At 40.0% G+C, this 18,196-nt stretch overlaps 1 protein-coding gene across 1 annotated transcript; it reads right to left on the bottom strand.

Moving 5' to 3' along the window:
• Positions 1–344: 344 nt before the first annotated feature.
• On the bottom strand, positions 345–18,196 carry STK17B (serine/threonine kinase 17b). Its single transcript, XM_031601146.2, has 8 exons — positions 18,045–18,196; positions 15,883–16,038; positions 11,081–11,293; positions 7,031–7,175; positions 6,669–6,795; positions 5,781–5,829; positions 5,203–5,382; positions 345–3,245 (listed from the first exon to the last, which is right to left on the bottom strand). Exons 2-8 carry the CDS (start codon positions 16,002–16,004, stop codon positions 2,963–2,965), a joined length of 1,119 nt encoding a protein of 372 aa, XP_031457006.2. The 5' UTR covers positions 16,005–16,038; positions 18,045–18,196; the 3' UTR covers positions 345–2,962.

Genomic DNA, 18,196 nt, shown 5'->3' with positions numbered 1-18,196 from the left:
TCATGAAATTTAACAAGTAGTGCAAAGCCCTGCATCCAGGGACAGACAGCCTAAGGCACCAATAACCCCAACATAAGGAGCCACCCAGCTGGAACGCACCTTTGCAGGTGTGTTCCCTTGCCACAGAGAAGGTAATGGTATCCCAGGCTGCATTAGCTAAAGTCTTGCCAGCAGATCAAGAGAGTTGATCCTTCCCTCCCTTTCTGGAGATAGAAAAGCAAGCAGACGTGGTCAGGGAAACCAGCTCTAGGTGGCCCTGCTTGAGCAGGGAGGCTGGATCAGATGACCTCCTGAGGTCCCTTCCAAACACAGTTCTGCAAGGCTGTGAAAAAATAAAAACACAGTTTTGAAAAAAGGAAAAGTTTATTTATTTAAATATAAAATGGTCATAAACTGCATAGAAATACATCTTAAGTCACCTTAAAATGTTCCTCATCACTCACCAGATTATCTCTCCAGTAATATGGCAGGAAGCATGATGGGCTAAAAATCGTCGTCTTCAATGCACTTATTTACCTTCAATCAAAGCAGTGTGAGCACAGTAATATTTTTAAAATAAACTCAATGCACTGATCCAAACAAAATTTGGCTCAACACATACTTGAAATTTACATGAAGTACAAACTTCAAAACTTAAGTTCCTTGGATAAGACAAATCTTCATTTATTTAAAGATAAGTTAACTCCAGAAGTAGTAAGAAATGTAAACATCAGATAACTTGATTAAAAACTTAAGGAACAATAACTTCTTTCATAAAGTGCTGGCATATAACTTCAGCTTTATTTTTCAAACACTAAAAATAGAAAACTAGTAGAAAGACTTCCACAAGCTTCCCAGTTACAATTTCAGGTCAGTGATAATTTTGAAGAATTTGAAAATGTAACTCTTTTAGAAACCATTTTTTCTGCCTTTGTCCATTACAGCTTTTTGATGTTCTCATCTTTAACTTGAGTGAATATTAACTGCATAGTAGAATAGTTTGCATTTTTAGTTTGCCCAGTTCAAATTCAGACTCCATGCTAGTGAGGAAAAAGAGAAATAACAGTCCACGTGGAAAAGGCCAAGGACTTGGAAAAGTAAAGGTATAAATAGAGTACCTGGACACAATCCAACAACTAACCCCAGCAAAGGCATTTAGTAATTCTACATGCATATATATTATCATTACCACTGTAAAGACTGCATAAAAATACACAGAGGGAAATCAGTGCAGTTTATTTATACTGAGGCATCTGAACTTCATCCATGCTATTATTTCATTTCATTGGAGATTAAGTCTTGGAAATTTTTTTTTTTTTACTTCTGTCAAACAAGCCAAGAACATCACCCAAAATAAAAGACAGAAGTCCTCAATCTCCCCCCATGCTTTATAGTGAAAGCTTACATTAAAATCTAAAATAATAAAATTGTTCCTTCCTTTTGTGAAGAAAGCTGAAGTACAAACTTATGCCAATTATTACCATACAATCTCAATCATACAACATTCCAAAACCTCCATCTGCCTAACTATCATTGGATCAACAGCCACGCTTGGAAAAGTATTAGATTGTGATATTTTATTATATAAAAGAAACCAAATTAAGGAGACTAAGTCTGGAATTTTCTAATCCTTGGGGCTTTGAACTACTTCGAAGTGCTATTTACTTTCAAAATACTTATAGAAATTTTAATATATTCTCTACACAGAGTTTTAGCTTCAGTGTTATGATTAGGATCTTATCTTGTCAGTTTTTCAATGTTAAACTGTTAGTTTCAGGCTGTTGTGACATGACTGGTATTTGCTCTAAGCTCAAGTTTGACTTAGGCGTTATTTCTCTGAGCCTAGAAACAAGAATTGAAAGGGATATAACGTGAACACGTAACAAACCCATTAAACAAAGCAAATGAAAAGGCTTAAAATAACTACTGGGTAGTTTGCCTTTAAATATTAACACACTGCAGTCCATTTCTCAAGGCAGGCATGAAGCTAAGTTGTGTGAATAACAGTAATTGACAGAAAAACCCACTGCACATCTACATTAAAAAGGCATAATGAAAAGCTTTTAATTGCAACTTTACTGGCAAAAAAAGTCATTTTCAGTTTATTCAGTTATTAATTTGAACTTAGGGCATTTCATGGCTTTGGGTTCATTTTTTGGTTTTAAGATAAGAAATAGATTAATAATTACAGACAATATACTTCAGATATTTTATGAAACAAAACTAATGTGTATCAAATGATCACAACAGAGTGGAAAACTTGTCCTCTTCAAATCTAACTCACCGGTAAGAAGCAATGGATCACTAACACAAGGACCGACAATCTACCCGTTTTCTGTTCAAGCATTACATGCATCCACAGGAAACAATGGAAAAACACCACGCTGAATATACATTTCAATCTCCAGGTGCACCAGATCTCTAAGATGGAAACATTTCCTTAACTACTAACGATACCAGAGAAAAAGCAGTTTTCCAGATGGCCCCAGCAGATCAATCGTATTCCCAGAATGCTGCTTTTAGCTGTCATTTAAATCTAGGAGAACGGTCACCGATAAGCCCATTAAGACAGCTAGGTTCAGTTCTACCTGCTTAGATCCGCTTCTAAAGGCTAGTCATAAAAATGCACACGCTATTCAGCCGCTGTTTGGCAAAGCTCAAAGTTGGCAAAACTCAAGAAAATGAGTTTATCTAAATACACGTGCAGGCCTTAATTTGGCATCATTTTTGGACTGAAATTTTAAAAGTGCAAAAATACTTAATTATACCTTCTTAAAAAAATAATTCATTTTACTGGTGCTACAACTCCAATTTCTGAGGAGTTAAACCCATTGCCAGCAACGGATAGAAAAGGAAGCACCAGAATAAAGAATCAAAGTGCGTTTCCAGTACAGCAACACTGCACAAATTGGCAAGCCAATCTTGCACTTGCCGCTGGAATAGATTACACTAAACCCATTCTTATAAAAGTCTATGTTACGCATTAACATACAAAGTCTGTCATGAAGTCTTGGGGATATTGCAGTGAATCATCAAACCGGAAGCGTTTGGAGACTGTACTGCTGTCCTCTGGGATGTTTTCTTTGTCTTCCTTGTCACTACAAGTACCATTACAACTGGATCTCACATTCCGCTCTTCTGAGCATTTCGTTGCGTGTCCTGGCATCAGAGATGGGCAGCAAGATTCTTCAGGGCTGCACAAGAGTATGAAATCCCCTTGCCGCAACCAGACATGGGAGAGACAGGCCTCTGCTGTGGGCCTTTCCCTTTGAAAGAACAAACGGTGAACTGTTTAAGTTAATTTCAGAAATACTAAAACCATAACTAAAATACATCTTAGAACTTCTCAGCATACATGAGAATTGATGCTACAGAATTCATATTGATATTTTTTTCCGCCACCACTGCTTCTAAAAAGCACATTAGAACCTACATGGTTCAGGATTAAGTGTTGGCAACACGCATCTAGATTTCAGCTGACAATTTTCCCTGCTGCTGGATGTCCAAACTGGTAATCTTCTCATCAGAACAAGAAACAGCCAGTATTCAGTCCCTCGGGATGTTTTCAGCCTTATTTACATATATGTGCTTGTGTTTATGCTTTTGAAGTTCTACATTTTGTACAGATTGTTATAAACAGGCGAATGAATATGCAGTCATGAGGTTTTCAAGAAAGGTCGAAGGACATGTTGTCATCAACTCTATCAGACATTTTGCAATGTTTTACTGATGCAATTCATCATGGTACAAACTCTTCCAAGATCTATTTACTTCCCAACAGACCTCAGATTTACGAAATCATTCCTTTGGATAACCTAGTATATTGCTACTCCAGTTTTGCACTGTTAAATTCTACAATACAGGAAGACATTAATATTTGCTGCTCAGAGAAGTCTTATTATGGAGTTGACAATCTGAGGACAGACTTTTCCCTTGTAATATTCTAGAAATATGCACCAAGAATCAGAATTGGAAAAGAGTTACTGAGCACATAATGAAGACTGAGATGCCCAGAAGAAACAAAGTAGAGTACTAACTGTGGCAGAAAGCCAAACATTCTGCAGGCCCACATTAACATTTACCAAAGCAAACTCTTCATAATTGCTTCCTTCATAATAATACCATTTCTGTGAGTTGCTCCAGCTACTGACAAAGCCTCCACATGAGATAACTACGTAGAAAGAATTATTCATCCATGATTATATCTACATATGTTTATACAGAACCCTTATTTCCTCAAAATAGGAAGTTCATGGATATGGTCTACTATCATCATCCCTTACTATCAAAGAACCACTTTCTCAACCAGATTGTTCAACTCCTGCTTGCTGAAGACAGAAACTACTGCATCACCACAAGTGACAATACATAGCAACACAAACAATATTACTTCACAAGACTTAGAGGAACATGACTAGCTGACTTGACTAAACATTATTGTCCAGTACATACACACCTTTTTTTTTGGTGCACATTTGTTAGTGCAAAGGATAAAAACAAGTCCCCATTTAACACCATATAGCAAGTACAGACAGTTAACCAACCCCTATCATTTTCCTACTCTCAAAGACCATTTTCCCAGAGTTCAGTTACTTTGAAAGGCTGTAATCAGTACCCAAACTCCCAAAAAACTCGAAGTTATGGTCATACGCATTAGAAGCAAAAATAAGTTTGTGCTTTTGGTTGAGAACTTTTTTTTTTTTAAAACACTGAACAGGGCAAAACACCATACATATATATGTATATGAAGAACACATACATAGTATGAAGAAAAACACACAGTCATAAGACAGCCAGGTTTTTATATAAAATATGTTAAAGTAAAAAGCTCCATTAAAGATGTAAGGAAACATCCAAGCACACATAGAAAGATTACATTTTGTTTCTCCAAACTGTGCAACAAAATGTTAGGTTGTAGACAAAAACCTGAACTTTCCAGAATACATTTTGTAAGATTTCTGAATAGTCAATCCTCTCAATGAAAAATATTAAGTCAAAATTTGAAAGTGAGCAAAACTCAAAGACTGTGCCTGACTACAAAAACAGCCAACGAACCAAAGATCCCTTACTTACCTTACAGAAAAGCAGAAACCTTTAAATATCCAGGTCATAATACCAGCACATTGTGAAATATTAACTGATCATATTAACAATGTTAACCTCGCAGGTTAACACTGTCATATTGTCCATGTATTCATAGACATAAAAGAGTACATTACTTACTCAGGATTTTTTATGAGAAGTTTTTGAATGAAGTCTTTGGCAGGCTGTGAAACTGATGAAAATGTTTCTTCTGAGTAATCCACATTAACTTGAGATATATTAAGAAAAGTTTCTTGATTATCAGCTCCCACAAATGGAGATTCTTGAGTCAGCAGCATATATGATATTACACCTATGTTCCTGAAGTAAGAACACAGTGTGAAAGGAATTTGTCTTCTCATACTTGTTTTTATCTACAGCAAACATCTTGATGTATGCTACACTCAGAACTAAAACCAGCACGTGACCTCTCAGTTCTATATGATTCAAATGTAAATGCATGTAAACACACAAGGAAATTTATCTGTATCTCCATGAAATTTATCTGTATCTTCTTTTTAATTGCTTACTTACAATAAACCTTTTGTTTCCTGCTGCTGAGACAGTTACAAAAAGGAAATATATAACTTTTACACAGTCCATTCTTGCAGAACAGTTCTTAGGAACCAGATAAAGCTGCATCAGAGTCTGGAACTGGCATGCAAATTGCTAACTGGTCACATCTACCTCAGTAAAACAAATTAACACAGACAACCTACCACATATCCGTGGCTGTGGTAATAGGGTCATAGTTTAAGATTTCTGGAGCTACAGAAAGAGAAGGAAAAAAAGACATTTTTATAGCCATATTGTTCAAGTAACCTTGAATTGTGCACTACATTCCTATCAGCTTTTCTGCCAACTTTTGTTAATTATTATCAAGAGCATCAGCATGATGATGTTTGAGTAATCAGGTTTAAGTTTCTTCAGAGGGTGAAAAATGTTATTCCAGTTTGATTAGACACTGAAATTTAAGTGGTTCAGACTGAAATGGTACTATGTGGCTTAATATCTACTCTATACAAGTCCCAAGATATTCCCACATCAGATGTCTACATCTAAAAAGACTTTCCTAAGAGAATTTCAAGTACTCAGCTTTTTTCAGGGAAGCCACAAGTTAACACTGCAAAGCCAGGTGACCATGCCAATTTAATGACCAGCAGCTGTTAGCATGCTATTCACCACAGATTCACCTGCTCTTAGAAGAACAGGTGTAGGCAATTCTATTTTTTATTGTTTTATTTTTTTAAAAAGGAAACCTGCCCCTCAGCAGGCCAAATGTTAAAGGCAGTTTTTCACTTTTCCCAAGAATATTTTGATTTTAAAATCATACTAAACAGTTCTCATTAATTGAACCTGTACAACTATTCAGTAGTAGTCTACAACAGAACAAACAGTATAGCAGGAAATAAGGTGTACTTATTGATATAATGTCTTTGTGTGTGTGCAAGCAATAGTTAACTTCTCTAAAGAAAGAACAGCTCAGAACACCACACTGCCTTGTGCTGCTTTGTCAGTTCTCCACTACTAACTGACAAGTTGATAAGCACATTTCATCAACTGTTTTTTCCTCACACATCAGAAAACCTGATGCAGCTCGTTCATACCGAGATACTCGGTGGTTCCCATGATTTGCCGCAGCTCAGTGCTATTCTCAATCTTCCGAGACATGCCAAAATCTACAATCTTCACATCACCAAGAGGATTGATGCTGCTCAGCAAAATATTTTGAGGCTAGAACAGAAAAAAATTCTCAGCTCACAGAAAACAAACTGAAAAAAAATGATAATAATAAATAACATTTCAGTTCATATTGTTATTTTTTATTTACATTACTGAATTTTATTTGTTTAAGTTATTTTTATCTCTAGCACACTGTTTTCTCATCTTTGCTATGTATATTGTGATAATCATAATTTGTTAAATAAAGTTGAAGACAAAGTACTAAAAAAGTCTGATGCAGTCTCACCTTTAAATCGAGATGAACAATATTTTTTTCATGCAAGCAACAAAGTCCTTCGAGTATTTGTCTGATAAGCCTTATGATATCACTTTCACCAATTCTGTCATCCAGATCTGGGACACACAAGTTGAAGATTTCTCCTCCAGCGGCACTGAAATACATTCAGGAACATGAATGTATTAAACTTGAAAGCTCAAGCGAGACAAAATTTATATATAATATCTATGCTTAATTTATGTTTATTTATCAGTAGCTATTTACCAAATGTTCATCCTAGAGGCTGAGAAAATAAGGCTTGTTCCCCCTCTGTTTGAACACGCTTATCTCAAAGCCTCACTTAAAAAAAAAAGAGTGAAGATGTCTGGTAATGCTTTTTCTTCCCTCATATCTAAGTACAGAAGTTCAGATGGTGAAACTGAATTTTGTGGCTGAATTGCTCTTATGTGTTTGGAAAACTCAAGCTTGCTACTTTGAAAGAGAGCCTGAGATGCCTCGAGGATTAGATCTATCATCAGTTCCTAATAGAAAACACCTTCACAAGTTACAGCTGAAATTCCTTCAATTAATTCCATAAATGATTGGAGGTTAAAAAAAAACATTTCTATTCTCTGATCTGGGGACTAAAACTATTGTCACATGCACCAATTACAATTCAAGGAACAGACTGAGTTGTAGAGGATCACCTCTGGAGAAAGAGGAAACTGCATACTTGCTACCACAGACCTTACCGTTCTGATGGAAGACTAGATATCAGTCCTTTCTGTCTGGCAGGTACAAGAAATAAGATATAGCAACTGACCATGACGAAACAAACAGTTGCCTGGTCAGTCAGTGAGCAAAGTCTTCAACTCGTGTAAACACGGAATACTCTGAAATACAGGGACTTAGCTCTGTCACTTTGACATCTACCACTTCCAACAGAGATGACATTGACTAGATTTATTTATTTTTTTTTAAAGCATCTCAGTATGTCTTCCTCAAAAAAAAAAAAGCTGTTGTTTACTTACAGAACCCTACCATTAGCAGAGCATAAAGGAAGCATGGAAATAACCTTGTGTAATCATCTTGCATGTGGTTTCTTAGTTACACACTACATGTTGCCACAGTGTCAGCTGTTTCTTTCCAAGCCGGGTTTGAAATCATTACTCAGCCTGTTCTAACTGCCTGAAGCTCCCAGCTCAAGACTAAAGAGAAACAGACGACAGAAAACGTCAGGAACAGATTGGTTAAGTATGAGTTCCACGTTTAGTAATATGAGTCTATAAAAAGGGAAGGATACTGGACAACCTGGACAAACAGTTACTAACCTGCTGAGGCTACGTGAGGTGTCACTAACACCTAACCTAACTGCATTTATGACAAAACAGAGAGGAGGAGAGACTTCAATTTTAGGAAAGCTTTCAATGTTCTCCCACAGTATTCCTGTACCCAAGTTATTATTATTATTTTTTTACTGAAGGGGTGGACCAGATGTGTAAAGAGCTGAACAGCTTCACTATCTGGGGCACTCACAGACAGCAAGCTGAATGCAGCAAAGGAGGTTAACAGCATTCTGGGCTGTAATAACAGAGAGTAGGTTGAGGTAAATGACTGCTCAGCACTGTAGACCACAGCTAGAATGCAGCCTCCTGTTTTTGGCTCCCCAGTTCAAGGAAGTAACTAAATAAGTTCAGCTGAGAAAGCAAGTAAAAGAGCACCAGATGAGCGAGCAGTAGCATATACAAATAAGTTATCTTCAGAAAAATAAGCTAATGCAATCCTACATAATGCCAAAACTTGAATTGAAAGGCATAGCTCAGGAAATCTCAACTGACATTCTTTGAAATTACTGGAGCAATCCAAAAAAGTCAGCATACATTCAATACCCTCAGGAAGGCTGCTGAAAACACCAAAAAGCAGCAAAATGATCTCTGTATAAAACCTTACCATGCAGTTCTGCTCTCCATACTTTCAAGCAGTATATAATGAGACTACTGAAGATACAGAGCGGGGCAAACACAAGGGCAGACAGATGTTTTACAAAGAGAATCCAAAGAAACACTGACTCGTAAAGTTTGAGTAAAGGGTTATGGAAAAACCTATGAATGGTGCTGACAAAACAATCAGGGTCAGCATACAGATAAATAAGAACTATCATTTATCAAATCCCATAGCATGACAACCAGGACACACCTGAAGAAAAGAGCTGATTACGTAGACAAAAAAGTAGTATTTCCTCACACATCAGGTAACGAAACAAGCAGTCCAGGGAGGTTGTAGAGCCTCCTTCTTTGGAGATATTCAAGACCCACTTAATGCCTTCCTGCTCAACCTACTGTTGGGAACTTGCTTTAGCAGGGGGAAGGACTCAGATCTCTGGAAGTCCCTTCCAATCCCCGTGATTCTATTAACACAGAAGCTGATAGTATCGCAGTGTTAAAAAAATAAAAGCACCGAAGATAAAACAGCTTCACAGATGTCCATAAACACACTCTAAAAGGAACTGGCAGATATTCACTACAACACTTCTGGTTGCTGGGACTTTTCAAGGAAAACAGACTGCAAGAAGCATACAGGACAGGCTCACAATCAAGACAGAATTAGCTGAGCTGAAACAGAGGTGAGAAAAAAATACATCAGTGCAGCTTTTACGTGAACTTGTTCTTAATATGAAGTTCAATACTTGTCATCTGGACATAGTCTTCCACATTAGCACTTCAGTCCTCACTAAGGTGTTAGGGATCACTTAGTTCTAAGGGGAAAAAAAATGTTCTTTTTTTCCTTCTCTTTTTTTTTCCCCCCTCCTCTTTTGAAGGACAATTTAGCCACAGTAAAAGGAATTTATCACAAGGCATGCAGATCACCACTGCACAATTCTGGCAGCCTGGTCTGGTGATTGGTGACCCTGCACATAGCAGGGGGGTTGAAACTAGATGATCATTCTGGTTCTTTTCAACCCAGGCCATTTTGATGATTCTATGATAAAAAAAATATTTGAAGCAAAACTTAAAGCCTATTTAGAAAATAACTTGCTGAGTTCATCTCACCAACTACATTTTTGTTTCTCACATACCAAACATTTAAACATACATCCATTATGATGAATAACTCAAACTAATTCCCACACTAGAACACTTGTTTTCAGAGCTATGAGCAGCCACAAGGGCATCTGAAGAGACACATGAATTTTGGAGGAAACAGCTACAGAAGTTAAGCAGTGTTACAACAAGAGAAACAGGGGCTTCAGAAGCTCAGCATCTACGAGTGAACTGCTATTTTCAGTCACCAAGACATCTCACACTGTCATTGGAGCACAGAGCATCAACACGCTCAGCTTCTCTGAAGTCAGGACTTGGTATCAGACCGTCCTTTTTTGGTATGATTTAAGATGCTTCAAAGCATCATCCACCCTCCATGGGATTTAAGAGGAAACTCTGCTCAGCTTAACATAAAAGTTTCTTTAAGAAAAAGAACTACATATCACACCCTAGAACTTATGAGTTCTAGGCTTTATGTTAGCTTTGTTTGACCAGAATATTCAACAGAGCCTGGTGAACGCAATGACCTGCTCACATTCAGAGTCCTGAGAGAGGCAGTGTTTAAAGGCACAAAAAAATTTCCAATTTGAAATGAACGAAAGCACCTACAGAAATGAGTTATGCAATGATGAGAAAGAAGCAGGTTTCTGTTTTTAAAGCAATTTGTAAAAAAAAATAAATCAATGCACATTTTAAATGTTGCGTAAAGAACTAGTATAGTTTTTGGTGTGTTTTGCTGTATGTCTCTATTCCACAGTCCAACACAGCTCATTAGCTATGAATTGCACAAAATACATATCCAAAATCAAGGAGTAAAGTGGCAGCAATGGATGCAACTCCTGAATTTACATGAGAATAAATCACACCAAGAAGCCCCCAAGATCTTAATAGATATTAGTAAATTAAAAAATCATCATGAAATATTAGCATAACGTATACAGCGTAGTGTAGCAATTCTTATAGGTGTACAGACAAGTCAAGCAAAAAGCAAACAGGTTGGTAACTACCAGCATGGGACACGTGACAAAGGCATACTTACTATTCCAACACTAAGATGATTTCATTTGCTGTTTCATAGACTTCATGGAGATTAACCACGCGAGGATTAGATTTCATTAATTCAAGCACAGCAATTTCATGAAGAATCTCCGCTTTGCAGTCTTGACCTCTTCTTCTTTTCTTTAAAAACTTAGCTGCATATTCTTGACCTGTGGATTTAGCTATACATTTTCTAACCACACCACATCTTCCTCTGCAAAATAAAAGGAAAAATACATTAGGTCTTCAGATAGAAAAAGTAATTAGGTTGCCATTAGAACTAAAAAGGCTTGGCACTCTGCCTTTATGTTCTGAGCTGGCCATGTTCTTACAGGGATAGCAAGGAGGTCACTTCAGGCTGCTCAGGGCTTTGTTCAGGTAGGCAACATTGGGTTTTGTTTGCTTTTTCAACAAAGTACACACACACACAGTATAGCACATACAAGATACAGTAGCAGGACACACCAACAGGATACAGTAGAACAAAACAACTGAAAAACAGAAAGAATGTAGGGGAAAAGAAAGCATAACTCTACACTGCGGCCAGAGGCAAAGTTTTTCTGTGCAGAAAACTTTGAAGTCATAAAAAAAATCCATTCACAAATGATGCAGGACTGCTAAAAAGTCACATTAACGCACTAAGCTTAGAAACATCTAATCAGAAAAAACACCCACTGCTTAGCACTCCCTTTTCCAATTGCAGTCAGACAAAGTGAGCTGCTTTGTTTCCCAGCCAACTGTTTAGGTATGGAAACAAAAATGTCTTTTGGCAAAGATGTGTTTTTAAAAGAAAACCGCACAGTGCAGTTAAAACACCAGGCTGACCTTTCGAAAAATTAGGGGAAAAATGCAGTTTTTTAAGCCAACTTATAAACTCCTGAAAAAAAAAAAAAAAAAAACATTACCCTACTTTTATAATCATCAGTTCTGCATTCCCAGAAATGCCTCACTGCATATTTGCAAAGTGTTTGCAAATTATACAAGAGATATCATTAAAACAAAACAAAAAAACACTTGAAGGGCTAAAATTGTTTAAAGCTTTAAGAACTGTTTCAAAACCATTTGCAAAGAAAAACACCTCCATCTGTGGCTTCAAGCAAACACCACATTTGCACGTGAACAAAGCGGATGAGAGGCTCAGCACCAGCTACATAAGCTGCTCCTTTTCAGCCATCCTTGCTCCTAGCAGGAAGATGGTGCTGTCCTGCAGGCTGAGCCTTCCTTCTGGTGCAGAACAAAACAGAAGAAAGCAAAACTGAGCAGAACGGCGCCTAAAAGGAACATCTGTGACACAAAACACACCTCTAAGGTTTTTTTTTCCCTTACAGTCTATGCTGTACCAGCTTCTCTCAGAATGAAACAGACCATGGCCATGTTAAATGCACTTTGTGCATATCCAACTGAATCACAGGAGATGCAAAGCTGACTTGTATTCATACTGCTGTCAGTATTTCTTTATTAGTATATTTATTTAGAAATAAACTCAACAGAACTCTTCCTCTGTCATCATTTATTTCAACATCAATTAGATTTGTCATTTATTTCTTATCTAGTAAATTCAGAAAAGCAAATACTAAATAAAAAAATCAAGAGGCAGAAGTGATTTACTACCTGGTATGTGTACAGTCTTGATTTTAGCAGCTCTTTTTAAGCCTGAAATAGCCAAGTACTTTCCCAACTGCTAGATGAGCTATTATTGCTGAGCGTGATGTCACCGAGCTGAATTTCTTAATATACTGAAGTCTGTAGATATTCCCCACGGCTTACAGTCTCATTTTAACATCACACCACGCCATCTACCATGGCAGTTTCTCTAAAATTCAAGAAGAGGAACTGGTTGAGTTTCAAGAGAAGAGGAAGACCTTTGCTGAGTTTCTGAGCATCGCACTCCCAGCCGCTCTGGGTACAGCAGCTCTGAAGGATCAGAGACACCTCCAGAAGAAATCTATCATGTATGAATTTCCACATCTTTTACATGATATTTGTAGGGTATCAACACTTTAACATTTAAAGCTATGAAGGCAAAAATTGCATCTTTTAGCGTGCAAAAACAATAAAACTGCAGCAACTTGAAAAGTAAATACTTAGAGAGCCTGGTAAACACTATTAGTGTATCTCCAATATGCAAAAAGTTCCCAACCCCCAAAACACTGAATTTGCCATAGAACTCCTCCTTCAGTATAATGTCATTCTCTGACTTTTAATCATAGAATTACAGAGTGACTTGCGTTGGAAAGGACCTCAAACATCACCTGGTCCCAACCCCTGCTGTGGGCAGATTGATACCCACCAGTTTGGGCTGCCCAGGGCCCTGTCCAGCATGGCCCTGAATGCCTCCAGGATGGGGCACCCACAGCTTCGCTGTGCAGCCTGTGCTGCTCTCTAAGTAAATAATTTTCTCCTAACATCTAACCTAAATTTCCTCCTCTTTTAGTTTAAAGCTATTCCCCCTTGTCCTATCACTGTCAGACCATGTAAGAAGTTGAACAAGCCCAGCTCCCTCAGCCTGTCCTCACAGTAGAGGTGCTCCAGTCCTCCAAGCACGTTCGTGGCCCTCCTCTGGGCCTGCTCCAGCATCACTTTCTCCAGCCTGGACTCTGTTCGTGCTTCAATCTGCACAGACCTCAGATATTTCATAACTGACTCTGTGTCCTTTACCTCAAACCATTTACAGTGGACAGCATCTTCCATCTTTTTACTCCTACTTTCATAGCTTTCCTGCTATGCCCGAGCAAACGGAACAAACTTGCTCAAAGGTAGGATATACAGGTGTATAAACAATTCATTCAAATCTATATAGCAACATTTGCTCATCATGTAGACAAAAGAGGTTTCTAGAGGAAACACAATCAAGGACAAAGACAGTACATCTTTTTTTAAGTAAGCAAGGACTTGGAAAAATAAAACTTCATTTCTAAAAGCACCTGCATACAAATTAACAGACACATGCAAAACTGCTGAAAACTCTGTTTCTGTTAGCTAAAAGCATTATGGAAACCACACAGAAGTTAAAGAAGTTAAGGTTCTGGTTGAAGTTATGAAGTTGCCATATTACTCAGTGTCTCAAGATATGCTGAGTCTCAGAACAGCTAACAGTGATCTCTCAAACAAGTAATAAAAAAGCATCACCAAAACTTGGAAACTGTCATATGAGATAGCATCTCAGCTTAACAGAAAAACTGTGGCTTGAAGAAACAAGTCCAGCCAAGTTTTCTTCATAGAATTGTTTGAGTGGTGGAATTTCCCCAGAAATGAAAAAAGTTAGATCTGAAGTTAGATCTGAGATCTTGCATTAAAGCAAGCACAGTGCTTCCCCCCTCCTTACTGCCTGCAAAGCAAATGCAATGCTGGAGCGCTATATTGTGCAGCTCCATTTCTACTTATTTCCGTATCTCAAGTTATAAACCACAGAAATTCAACTCCTTTAACAGAAGCCAAGCCATCCACACTGAGGACAGAACTACTATAACCCACCGAACAGAACCTCCCTGCTCCACGAGTTGGTGCCTTCAGTACCAAAGGACCTAAAAGATAAGGCTGTGGGAGGAACGAAAGGGACCGGGGAGGGTTGAGTAGCAAAGAACAGAAGAATGACTTAAAGGTAGATGAAAACTGCAAGTGAACACATGCAAACTGTTAGGCCAGAAAAGCTGAAAAACCATATTTGGCAAAGATGCTTGTCTACTTCTGATTCTTTGTATTTTGGCACTTTTTTTTTTTTAAATATCTGCTTTCACATGTACATAAAGTACTAAAAACTGAGGCTGGGAGTCAAAGTAAAAAAGATGCTTTTATTTGCTTTAGACATCATCTCACATCACAGGTAAGTCTGATCTGAAAATCCAGCTTTTGAAGAATACCAGAGTTGGTACATGGAACTGGTTCTGTAGAGCCTGGCATTGAGAACTAGGACTGACAAAGTGCCACAAGCAGAGCAAAGTTAAGGGCTACAAGGTGTACTTTTATAAAGAGTATGAGATACAAATAGACTGGAATAATCAGGAGAACTAAAAAGGTGAAAGAGATTACCAAGTTATGCCTGCCTAAGCAAGAGGTAGGAAGGATCACTATTCAGCATAGGAATGCCTAACAAATTACAAATGACCCATGCCACTTGCATTCAAGGAACTTGGAAGCATCACCAGCCTATTACATTTGTGTGGGTTTATACACAATTCCCTGAATATTTTCAAGGTACAAATTAACCCAGTTATTTTAAATAAGCATAATTCAGATGCCTTTAACACAAATACTTTTATTTTCTTTTGTTTGCTATTTTACTACTGCAAACACGAGTAAAGGAAGCAGATGGCCAGATTACCCTTGGTTGTTAGAAACGTAACCATAAAAGGTCAGAGAAAAAAGAGGCCTTTGTTTTCTGGACTTAAAAACAACAACCAACCAACCCTCAACTGAACAGTCAGCATCACCAGCTCAGAAGTGCCATTCTTTGTCTTGCAGTACTACTCTAAGTTATCTCTTCTTGAGTTTATATCCCTGTAATGTACTGTGCGAATGGACAGGGAAGGAAGGACAGAATCTTCAACTGACATTGCTATGAGAATAGCCTGAGCCACCCTGCCATGGAAAAGGCTGGCACGCTATGTCTCACTGTACCTTTACCCTATTGCTATGGAGCCTCTTAGACAGTGAAAAGAAGGGAGCAGGAAAAGTGGGTGGGGAGAATCGTTCTTCATTTCTCATCCACGGCCGTAAAAGTTTGCCAGAAAGCAAGTCCATCATTGCATACAATTCTACATCAGCAGAGAGCACTCTGACTAAAATATACAGCAGCAGCCTTACCTTCCCAGCTCTTTGGACTCAAGCATGTAAAAATTGTGGAAACTGTCCATCCTGATTTGTGTCTGCAGAGACATGGCCAACAAGCCCGAAAGGCTTCTGTTCTCCAGCTTTCTCCTGGACATGGTTAGGAACAGGTCTGTCCCTTCTGCCAGCCACCTGGGAAAGCAACATAACGGTGAGTCAGGGCAATTCCACAATCACCGTGCAAGGAAATCTACACAGATCAGGGCTTATGTCTATCTGAACTGAGCAGCCTAAAGCTTGTTTAAATGTGACCAGAATATTACACATTTAATCACTCTACATATACAACTGGAAGGGAACACCAAACAACAGAATCAAGTTCTGCTGAGGAAATTAATTGAAAAATGAATTATTTTTTTTTTATATAAGCTGTTTTAACTTAACCTAACTCGATTACTCATTAGAAAGCCTGATGAACGGACAACTTTTTCTCTGCAAGTTGTGATCACTCAGAACCAAATGATGAGTAAGTCACCTTAGCAGACCAGAATAACGGCACGTTCAGAAGATACAGCACGCATACTATTTCTACTACTGATTAAAAAAAAAAAAAGCAGCTATTTAAAAGCTAAAAAACAAGTTTGGGCACTCACATTTACAGGCCTGAAGCATCTCTTCAGGCATAATGTAAAAGCAAAGCAGGAAAAGGTTACTGAAGGATATCAGCAGTTTTAACTGATAGCTTATTTCAAGGTAAAGGGCAGGTTTACTTTTGTTAGTGATAGTTAAAAAAAAAAAAAAGAAGAAAAAACAGCTCAGAGGCAAATTATAGTCTGGACACAGCTGACAGCCATTAAAAACACTTTCAGTTCTCAAGTGACAGCAGTGTGCTCTCAGAAGCTTCTGAGGGAGCACTCGCCCCAACTGTGTTTCAAGCATAACCCAGCACCCATCGAACCTTGTTCTTGGAACGTGGTAATTCATACTGCAACTGTTCTGGGTATAAACCATGATTCATGCTTTAGCTCTAGTCAAGGAAAAAAGAAAAAAAACCCAAACCCACAATCCTACAGTTTCAAGATAAAGTTCTAAGTACTGTTTGATGAGCATGAAATAAACTGAAAGCTTACTAAAGGTTCCCAACGCAGGGTATTCACGCCTGTGAATCACCCTGTGTTTGTAACAAACCAACATTTCTCTCCCCTTGCTTACAGGGCAGCTTATCATGTCAGAGACTGATATGGACGTCTCCAGCTCTACGTCGCCAGGCTGTTCTCTGAGGTGCCCGCAGCGAACACAACTCAACAGTGACCTCGGTACCGCAGGACTTCAGCACCAGCACTGGCGTTAGGGACAGGTGAGCGAAGCAAGGGCCGGCTACCGCTAAATGCATGCAGCCGCGTTTCACGGTATGGCCGTTCTCAAGAACGTGCTTAAGAACAGCTTCTGCCTCACACCGTGAGGATTAACCGTGCTTCCCTGGTAAGAAACCACATCTCCCTTCAGCTCGGCGTCATCGAGAGCGCACAGAAACACAGCGGGCACCGAGCCGCAGCCGAGCGCCTTACGTCGTCGGAAGAACACGGTGCGACTTGTTTCGAATCTAATTAGCTATAGCTGCGTTATTTATCACCAAAATTAGGAGCGGTACCGGTGCAACACGTCGCACCCAAAGCCCTGAGGAACGAGCAGAAGGGCGCACGCGACTGCGCGGGCTTCCAAGCGACCGAGCTGCGCGGGCTGCCCGCCGTGCGGCAGGGGGCCGGCAGGCGGTTCGGGCGCCGAGCTGACCGCGGGGACAGCAGCACCGCCCGCCCAGGCCCGCGCCGCCGCACACCGGCACCGCGAGCCCGCCGGGGCGACGCCAACGTACGGCGAGGCGGGCAGCCGGTCCTCGAGCCCAGCGGGGCGCGGACCCGCCGCCGCGCGCCCGGACCGAGCCCGCCCCGCCGCCCGCAGAGCTCCTCCGCCCCAGGCCCGCCCGCGCCGCTCGCCGCGGGCGCCGATGCCCATCGTCCGGCAGCCCGGCCTGGCCGCGCCCCCGGGCGCGGGACGAGCCGGATCTCCTCACAGGCGGCCCCGCGCCTCGGGCGCTTCTCCACGGCGCAGAGACGCGCACCAGCGAGCCGCGACGCCCGCCTGCCGCCCCGCGGGACCCGCCCGAGCCCGGACCCGCCGCACGGCGCGGGCGCGCTCACCTCTCCCCGCAGAGACGACGCAGAACGCCGCCGCTCCGTCAACGGCCGCCACGACCGGCCCTCGCGCTGCAGGCCGCCCCGCACCCCCACCAACCGCCGCCCCGCGCAGCCGGCGTTTGAAAAGCGCAGCCCGGCAGATGTGGCTGCCCCGG

This window comes from Phasianus colchicus, chromosome 7 (assembly GCF_987193195.1).
Source record: "Phasianus colchicus chromosome 7, bPhaCol1.hap1.1, whole genome shotgun sequence".
NCBI lineage: Eukaryota > Metazoa > Chordata > Aves > Galliformes > Phasianidae > Phasianus > Phasianus colchicus.
This window is presented reverse-complemented; position numbering and strand designations above follow the sequence as displayed.

Excerpts from the sequence above, each read along its gene's own strand:
- STK17B (XM_031601146.2), bottom strand. The coding sequence starts at position 16,004 with ATGTCCAGGAGAAAGCTGGAGAACAGAAGCCTTTCGGGCTTGTTGGCC. Across the intron at positions 5,830-6,668 it reads GGGAACCACCGAGTATCTCG|CTCCAGAAATCTTAAACTAT; the intron begins GTATGAACGAGC and ends CTCTTTCTGTAG. Across the intron at positions 5,383-5,780 it reads ACCACAGCCACGGATATGTG|GAACATAGGTGTAATATCAT; the intron begins GTAGGTTGTCTG and ends TTCTTACTTCAG.